At 43.6% G+C, this 9342-nt stretch overlaps 1 protein-coding gene across 2 annotated transcripts in view; it reads left to right on the top strand.

The window, feature by feature from the left end:
* Positions 1-7643, top strand: part of LOC144807886 (endogenous retrovirus group PABLB member 1 Env polyprotein-like) — a 29267-nt gene extending 21624 nt beyond the window's left edge. For both annotated transcript variants that reach the window (XM_078673496.1, XM_078673495.1), the window contains exon 2: positions 4595-7643. In XM_078673496.1, the coding sequence (XP_078529622.1) occupies positions 5790-7184 (1395 nt within the window). In that variant the 5' untranslated portion in view covers positions 4595-5789 and the 3' untranslated portion in view covers positions 7185-7643. The remainder of the gene's footprint in view (positions 1-4594) is intronic.
* Positions 7644-9342: the final 1699 nt, after the last annotated feature.

The raw sequence follows: 9342 nt of genomic DNA on the forward strand, positions 1-9342 counted from the left end.
TACTTTCCTTCAATGGAACACGCCCACACAGAGATACGTATTTAATGTTATGTGCAATACTCTGATTAAAGAATGGGGAGACATAGATCTAGACTCACCTCCTCAGGATTTATTCGAAATACAGGATCAATTTGATAAGGGACTTATTGTGGGTCCTGCTGTAGAGCATGCTGTTCAGAAGCTTGTTGCTTTTCGATCTACCCTTTTCTCTCAAAGTTCTCTTGAACCTGATCCCGCAGTTCATCGTAAAATGGCACAATATCCAATGCGAGAAGTCCCTTCAATATGGAGAGATGAGGTTCCACAAGCAGGTAATGTTCCTGGTGTTCCTGCTCATTTTCAGCGTATATGGGTACATGACCCTTGGAAAAGGTCAGAAGTATTGGCACTCAAACAGTCTTTACCGGACCCTCGTAAGAATCCTGCTGGGTACTATAAAGAGCTGTCCCAGACTGTTGACGCTTGTATTATGAATTTGGCAGATATTGACTTACTTATGGGGAATATAGTCCCACAAGCAATATGGACCAAGATTCGTAGGCAGGATCATGCGGCAGCTTTAGGTGGTGATTAGGCTGCCATTACAGCTGCGGATGCAGGACAAGTAGGTGGTGCCAAACTGGATGTCTTGATTACGGAATTACCTGGAAAAATAATAGATTTGATGAAAACTATGATGCCTGCGGTGCGCGTTAACTGGGATAAGTTAGCGGCGTGTAAGCAAAAGACGGATGAAAGTGTCTCCGACTTCTTTACTTGTTTAGAGGAGACTTTCATCGACCATAGTGGTCAAGATATGAGTACTGAAGGTGGACAGCGATTGTTCGTAGACCAATTTGTTTTTAATTTACTTCCAGAATTATCACATAAATTAAAACAATCGGAGAGTTCGTGGGCTGTCTCTTCCACTGCTCAGATATTGGCTACTGCTCAATATTATGAGAATAGGGATAAGGAAGATAAGGATAAAGCGGAGAAAAAGACTAAAGACTTGAAAACGAAGGTTCTTCTGCAACAGGCTTATCCCCCTCTTTCTGCTCAGCCCCAATATCAACAGCCCCGGCAGTTTCAGAGGTTGTTGCAGAAGCCAGTACCCTCAGTTCCACGAGTTCCATTGGGCCCTAATCAGTGTGCTTACTGTAAGGAAGATGGTCATTTTAAGAATACTTGTCCGATTTTATTACAGCGGTATGGTGGACCATTAGCATCACGAGGTCGTGGTGATTCTCGGTCCATGTCCAGAGGTAGGGGTTGTGGTGCGTCGACTCAGGAACGACGTCCCTCTCCCTATCAGGATTCTACAAATTACTTTGACCAGCAGACTTCTCAATCTGCACAATATTACAATGATGACTATTGTTTCGATAATGAGGACGTTGATTTTCATACTAGCTAGGACAGCCATAGGCAAAGTAAGGGAGTCGTGTCAGTTCCAGTAGATCAGGAAGGACCTTATGTTAATGTTATGGCATTAGGTGTTACAGAACCATTTCTCTTGGATACTGGTGCTATGAGAAGTTCCATAATGCATTCTAAACTCCCTGGGGCACCTTTGTCTGGATGCGGAGAGAATTTATTGGGTTTGGACTTATTGAAACGTTTACATGCTACCCTGTATTGTTCATCCTCTGGTGTGCACCTCACGTTGGGTGATAAACTAACTTCTCCGATGTATGTATCTAAAGAACAGCTACCACCTGAATTGCGTTCACTTCCTGCTACACTTTGGGCTACGGGTCCGAATGATGTTGGCTTATTGCAAATTCCACCATATGTGATTACTGTTAAAGACAATTTTAAGATGCCACGTGTTCCCCAATATAAAATATCCAGTGATGGTGAGAGAGCCTTGTTGGCCATTGTTCATGACTTTGTTCAGAAGGGTGTGGTTGAAGAGACTAGATTTAATGTTTGCAATAGCCCTGTTTTGCCTATTCTTAAACGTACTGATCCCTCTCAGCCACCTGTGTACCGTTTTGTGATTGATCTTCGAGAGGTCAACAAAATTGTTATCCCTCAGTTTCCTGTTGTGCCAGATATAACAGCTTTGCTTACTATGATTCCTGCTTCAGCAGTCTGGTTCTCGGTTATTGATCTTAAGAATGCTTCCTTTAGCATTCCTATTGCTGAAGAGAGTAGGGATCTCTTTGGCTTCTCCCTCGGAGGCCGAAGCTTCCGCTTTAAGCGTGCACCTCAGGGCTATTGTGAAAGTCCTTCCATATATAGCCAAGCTTTAAAGTCTCAGCTTGACACCTTTTCTTTACCCTCAGGTGCCACTCTTATCCAATATGTGGATGATTTATTGATCGCTGCTGATTCGGAAAATGTTTGTAAAACAGCAACTGTATCGCTCTTACAACATTTGTCTGATTTAAATCATAAAGTATCGTCTTCCAAGTTACAATATTGCCGGCAAGAATTTACCTATTTAGGTCATCTCTTGTCGAAGGAGGGAAGGCGATTGACTCCAGAACGTATTCATGCAATTGCACGAATGCCTGTACCGTCCACACAAAGAGAAGTGCGTGCTTTCTTAGGCATTACCTCTTACTGTAGACAGTGGATTCCAAAGTTTTCCCTACTTGCTAAACCTCTGTTGGCACTTGCACTTAAAGATACACCCCAGCCTCTTCCTTGGACTGATGAATGCCAAAAGAGTTTTTCAGATTTACGTACTGCCTTGTGTTCTGCTCCTGTGTTGGGTACTCCAAATTACAGTAAACCTTTCACACTCTATGTCCATGAAAGGGAAGGTTGCGCATTATCAGTATTGACGCAACAATTCGGCGGCAAACAAAGGCCGTGTGCCTATTTTTCTGCAACATTAGATCCGGTAGCTAAGGCATTACCTAGTTGCCTTAGAGCAACAGCAGCAGCGGCAATATCTATTCGTCAATCTGCTGGACTAGTGCTAGATCATACTCTTAATGTTATGGTGCCACATGTAGTAGATAATCTTCTTAACAGGACGAAAACTCAGCACTTAACGAGTGCCCGTTTGTCTGGATACGAGTTGACACTTCTAGCTACTCATATACACATAAAAAGATGTAATGTTCTGAATCCAGCAACATTGTTGCCTACTTTGGATGCGGACCATGTACAAGATCAGCATGATTGTTTTCTTCGCTCTGAAGAAACAAAGGGTCGAATAGATCTGAAGGATACAACACTTGTGGATCCGGATGGGATCCTATGGGTAGATGGGTCTTGTTTCAAGCTTCCTAATGGCAAAACCACAGATGCTTATGCAGTAACGACTTTGTACACAGTGGTAGAAACTGCACGCATTCCTCATAATTCAACAGAATTGATTGCGTTGACAAGAGCATGTGTGTTGGCGAAAGGGAAAAGAGTGACGGTCTATACTGACAGCCAATATGCATTTGGCGTTGCCCATAGTTTTGGTCGTTCGTGGAGGGAAAGAGGATTCTTTACCTCCCATGGCACCAAGATACAGCATGGTCAGTTGGTAACTGACCTTCTTGAATCACTTGCTTTGCCTACTCAAATAGCGATTGTAAAGTGCAGTGCACATAAAAAGATTACTGATGATGTTGGTCAAGGAAATGCATTTGCAGATGAAATAGCGAAGGAGACAGCGAGGAATGTTGAAAGTTGCATGTATGTTGCAGGCCCTGCTAGATGGGTTGCAGAAGCTTGTATGTGTGAAGACACAGTGGAAAGTGTGAAAGCGATCCAGAAGGAGGCCACTAAGAAAGAATTAAGTACGTGGAGAGAAAGTACGGGAATGTTGGATAGTACGGGATGTTGGACGGAATTGTCAGAGCATCAACGATGGTTGTTACCAAACGCATATGTACTGCCTGTAGTTACTATGGCTCATGGAACAGCCCATATTAATGCACGGGGTATATGTAAGCTTTTAGCTCCAGTATGGCAGAATGAGGGTATTCCTAAATGTGCAGAAAATGTGGTGAAACATTGCATTGTTTGTTTGATGCACAATCCAGGAAAGGGAACCCCAACTCCAGCAGGTCATTTTGCACCCCCTACGTACCCATTCGAGGTACTGCAAATAGACTACATCCATATGGAACGCTTCAATAATCTCAAGTACGTCCTGGTGGTGGTTTGTGCCTTTTCCAGATGGATAGAGGCCTACCCCCTAAAGGACAACACTGCCTTGTCCACTGCAAAAATACTTTTGAAAGAATTCTTCCCGAGATTTGGTTTGCCGCGCATTGTCTGGAGTGACAATGGAAGTGAATTTGTAGGTCAAATTATGCAAAAGGTGTGTGTGGGTCTAGGCATTAGACAGAAATTCCATGCGGCAAACCATCCTCAGTCAGCAGGTCTGGTAGAGTGCTATAATGGCACTCTCAAACTTAAGTTATCAAAGATTCAGGCCAGCACGGGCCTATCTTGACCTGATGCTTTGCCTTTAGCACTCCTTTCTACTAGAACTACTGTTCATTCTCGCTTATGGCTTAGCCCATACGAGATTGTGTTCGGACGCCCAGCTAATGTCTGGGGAGTCCCCAGACCCAAAAAGTACTCAGATATTCCATACCCGCTGTTGGTTGACTATTTGCATGATCTCACCACTAAATTGCATGTTATTCGTCAACAGGTCCAAAACGCTTTACCAGAGGCCTCCTCAGATCCCGGACACTCCATCCAGCCTGGGGACTGGGTGTGTCTGAAAAACTTCCAGAGGAAAAAGAACTTGAAACCTCGCTGGGGGCCTCCGCGACAAGTCATACTCACGACTCGTACAGCTGTCAAGGTCCTGGGAAAGAAGAACTGGATCCACGGTGTGCATTGCAAAAGGGTACCATTGCCTTTACCTTATGACCAGTGGGTTCGGGAAGGTGTTGGTGATAGTGAATGTGAGAAGGTACCCCGCTTCGTACCATTCAGCAGTGCACACCTGGATTGGACTAGTTCAGAGAAAGAGGATGATGATGTCTTACAGGAAGCTGTACCTGTGCATCTAAGACTTAACACCACAGATCCCGAACATTTGTTCAAGGACCAAACAACGCCTGGAAAGAGACGATACAATCTGAGAAAGAAGTTGCCTAGAGACAATTAATTCTGGTTTCTTTTTATCTTGTTTATAAAGAAACGTTTTTTTCTCTCTTTTCTTCCCTTGTCCATCAAGTTGCAGGGTCACGGTAGGAGTCTTGAGCTGTGACCTGAATAGTGACTAGGTCAACAGGACTTGCAGTGTCATAGGACGGCTAACAATCACAGCCAAGTGATTAAGGAAGATTATCTTGAGCAACGCCTTTAGAGTAATGGATAGTACAGGGAAAGGAAGTGATATTAAAATGATGAAGAGAGCTCATTATAAGAAACTATTATTTCGTCGTTGTGGCGTAGCACTATGTATTTTAGTATGTTTATGTACTTTATTAGCATTTTGTGGGCAACAAGGACCCCCTGATGTGGATCGTACTCCTGGGTCAGGGAAAACAATTTTTGTGCAAAGGTATCTACCCAGGCAGACAAATCAGACAGGAAAAGCTGGCTATTGTGAAAAACACATAATCATAAACATCAAATTGATACAATTAAAGCAATGGACTGGAATGATATCAAAAGGTTGATTTTTAATATAGTTATAAAAAATGTATGGATACATATGATTCAGTAAAAAATGGTTACATGATATGAGTAAACATTACTTCATTGGACTTCTCATTAATAGATATAGAAAAAACATATTGATAAACATAAAATAAGGGGTAAGGGGCTTTTTCTTAAAAATAATTTCTCAAATTTTTATAAAAAAATATAAGGCTGTATGTCACTTTATTAGCATGCATAGGATGGCTTATTCACGTCCTGAAGTTAGTACCTGTTCCCGTTTCTGTCCCTCTACTACTGTTTCACCGCATAAATTTTACTCACTCCCAGATCACGAGCAAATGAGAAGAATGGAATATCTTAACAATTCGTTCATTCAACTGTTACACCAGCATCAATTGATAGTAAATGTTACTGATTGTTGGGTATGTGGTCTCATACCACATAATACACAAAGAGGAATGCCGTATCTAGTCCTCCCTTTTTCATATGAAGGTTCTGCTTGGGCCTATCTGGCTATGTTTTCCAATGCATACCAGAACTTACTTCGATACCCTTCTGGTGGATCCTATAATGGTGGAGTGGATTTCAGTCACAGTTCTTTGATAAAGGGCATTGTGACCATGGCAAAGATTGCTGACATTATCAAAATTCCCAAAGACGAAAAGAAAGCATACGATGGGTGGAATATAACTCGTTATACTCTCAGCCTCATTGACAAGCTCAAGCAACAGAGTTCTACGCCAATTTGGGTATTAGCCCAAAGAGGTTATTTGTGCTTGCAAATAAATGGCCAGAATACCAAAACTAAGCAAGAGAGGAGCAACTGCTCCCATACTTATGTCTATACTCCTTCTACACCCGCACCATTAGTGGCATCACAAGGTACATATTTCATCTGCCATGACAAAGCTTATACATGGCTTCCCCCATACTTCTCGGGGACGTGTTATATAGCTTTTCTCCTCCCTCCTACGTACACTGCTCCTGCTGATTATCATAAAAAGAGAGTTGCTAGAGGAGTTTTAGATTCGGAAGATACAGCAGGGCAAGAAGGAGGGGATTTTCTGAAAGGGTTTCTTCCCTTTTGGGGTCCGATGGCCAATAGCAAAAATATCAGACAGTTGATCCGTGTGGTTGATGCCACAATCAATGTAACTTCTGGATCATTAAAGAATTTGACTGCTGAGCTTCAGGCGGATCGACTTATGACTTTACAGAATAGAATGGTTTTAGACATAATCCTTGCAGATAAAGGCGGAGTTTGTAAACTGATTGGGTCTAGTTGTTGCATTTATATTCCTGACAATGCCCCTACAGTACACCAAGCCATCTCTAAGCTACATGTCATCTCTGAGTCTATTCACCAAGATACTGGAGATTGGTCTGTGATGGGATGGTTTTGGGGACTACTGTCCACTTGGGGATGGAAAGTGCTAACTTTCCTCGGAATGATTTTAGCACTCGTCTTTTCTTGTTGTCTTTGTCTACAGTGTGGTCCAGCCATTTGTGGACTCTGTGCCATGATCTGTGTCTCCAAACCAGTAGCACAGCAGACAGAACACATTAAGATGATGGTGCAACAACATCTCAGTGACCTCATGACCATTGATATTGACTCAGACTAACATGGGTTCCTTTGTGCATTGCCTGAGTATGGCAAAAGGAGGGCCTGAGGTTACGTAGTTTTCGGCCCCGCTTCGCTATAGCCGCCATTTCGTGTTTAGTTGCCATTTTATGTTGCCTCACTCAGGCAGCACGGCTAACGCGGTAAAATGGTCTTTCTGCCGTTTTCAGCTGCTCCATGTTTTTCTCGCTAAGGAGCAATCTTTGTCCTTGTGTGCGATACTGATGTCAGGGTCCGGCTGAGTTCGCAAAGCAATGTCTAGACTGATTAATCCATGACTTGCTCCACTGTTTGGGTCCCACCATTCTTCTCTACCTTATCTTATTTAACTGGCCTTCACTATTCTCTTCGTGTGTTCTCTTGTTACATAGCCCTTCTTTTGAAGCATTCTACACATGTTTTGCCACCTGCAAATTGAATTACGGGCACTAGTGTTGATTCACCTGATGGGAGGAGAGCACATGGGGTCTGAAAGGAGGGTGTGTTTTAGACATCCGATAGCTTGTTTTCGAACTATTCCTATTTGTCAGTTTTGTGTATATTGGGAGTTGTCATTGTAAACTTGTGTTGTATAATAGGCCGTGCGCCACGGATTGAAGTGGCAGTCTCTTGAGAACCTACCTGTGTGGTACTTCTTAGATAACTGTGCTTAGCTGCAGCTAATAAAACTACTTTTCTACGCTTAACAGAGTGTCTCGTGTCTCTGTCAATCGAGGCAGGTGAACTCGGAGATTTTAGGCATGCCCTGCGCCGCCTGGCCCATAAGGCTGGGTTCTCCAGTGGTCTACTCATGCAGGGCCACCCTCACACTTGGAACCAAGCACCCAGCCTTAGGGACTGAAAGGCCAGCTAAAGGGGTGACTAATATATTTCAAGTGCAGGGATGTTGGATATAAGGAGACATATCTTTTGTGAGAGGTGCATGCACCAACTCACACAGGCTCAATGGCAGGCCTGTGGTCAGAGTTTGGAGGGTCCCTTATGGGTGGCATAACACATGGTGCAGCCCATGGGGGTCCCCTGGAGTATCTAGGCCCTAGGTACCTAGTACCATATGCTACAGACTTACTAGGGTAACCAGCAGCCAATTAGGAATGTACCAAGGTACTCACCATAGCCAATTTAGGGAGGAAGCACAGCGACTGGGGTCCTGATTAGCAGGATCTCAGACAGACTAGTCAGAAAAACAATATGACACCAGCAAAAAGTGGGGGTAACCATGAAAGCAGATCCTACTTTCCCAAACCCCCACCCATTGTCCCCACTCCTCTAGTGAGTAGCATGTGTTGTGTGTTGTCTTCTGCTCGTGCACAGTGCAGGGGAGTATGCAGCCACCTCTTAGTATCCGGCACAGAGGCCGCTTTTCCAAGACATTGCTATTGTCACTTGAAAAGTATGTATGCAAAGTCTTTGAACCTGTGTAAGTGTTTGTCCCCCTTTGCTAGCAGGCAGGATTCAGGGGTAATTGACAGTATATGGTCTGCGACTTCCGCTATGGTGGCTGTAACCTCAAGCCATGACACCTGTAGTGGTGGTCACTCCCACACCATATGTTAGAAACCAGCGTCAGCCAGTTTACAGCACGGACACTCTGGTGTTGAATCAGGAAACACACACTTGATACGGTGGGGTGAGAGTTAACTGTAATGTGTGTAGTTAAATTGTGTGAATTGGAATCAAGGGTTCCAGGCCACTTCGCTAACATGTTGTAGCGCCTGCATGCATGACTTGAGCGGTTACGGGAGCACACCATTCCATCTAGCCAATGCTGTCCCTGTGTACAGCTGGTGAAAGGTTAATGGTCAGCATTTAACTCACCTTCCTGTGTCCCTGTTCTTCAAACAATCATTAAAGATTGGCTGAAGTGAGGTGCTCAGTGCTGAGTTATTGAAAGCCATTGTCCTACTACCCAGTTCATTATCTCAGAATACTACTGAGCTATAAATGATTTATTTCTGTCTGATCTAGGCTTGCACTCACTCTACATGTCATACAGGAAAAACACCTTTTTCAAAGGAAGAACACTTTGGTGACAGCAAACTTTGCTGCTGTACAACGCAGCTGAGATAGTAAAGACCCTTGTGGCATTCAGCACGCTTTGGATCATTTGCCGGTGGATTTCACACTGTGAATTAATTTTATTTTACATTGTTGAGCTG

The sequence above is a fragment of the Lissotriton helveticus genome, chromosome 1_2, assembly GCF_964261635.1.
Source record: "Lissotriton helveticus chromosome 1_2, aLisHel1.1, whole genome shotgun sequence".
Classification (NCBI taxonomy): domain Eukaryota; kingdom Metazoa; phylum Chordata; class Amphibia; order Caudata; family Salamandridae; genus Lissotriton; species Lissotriton helveticus.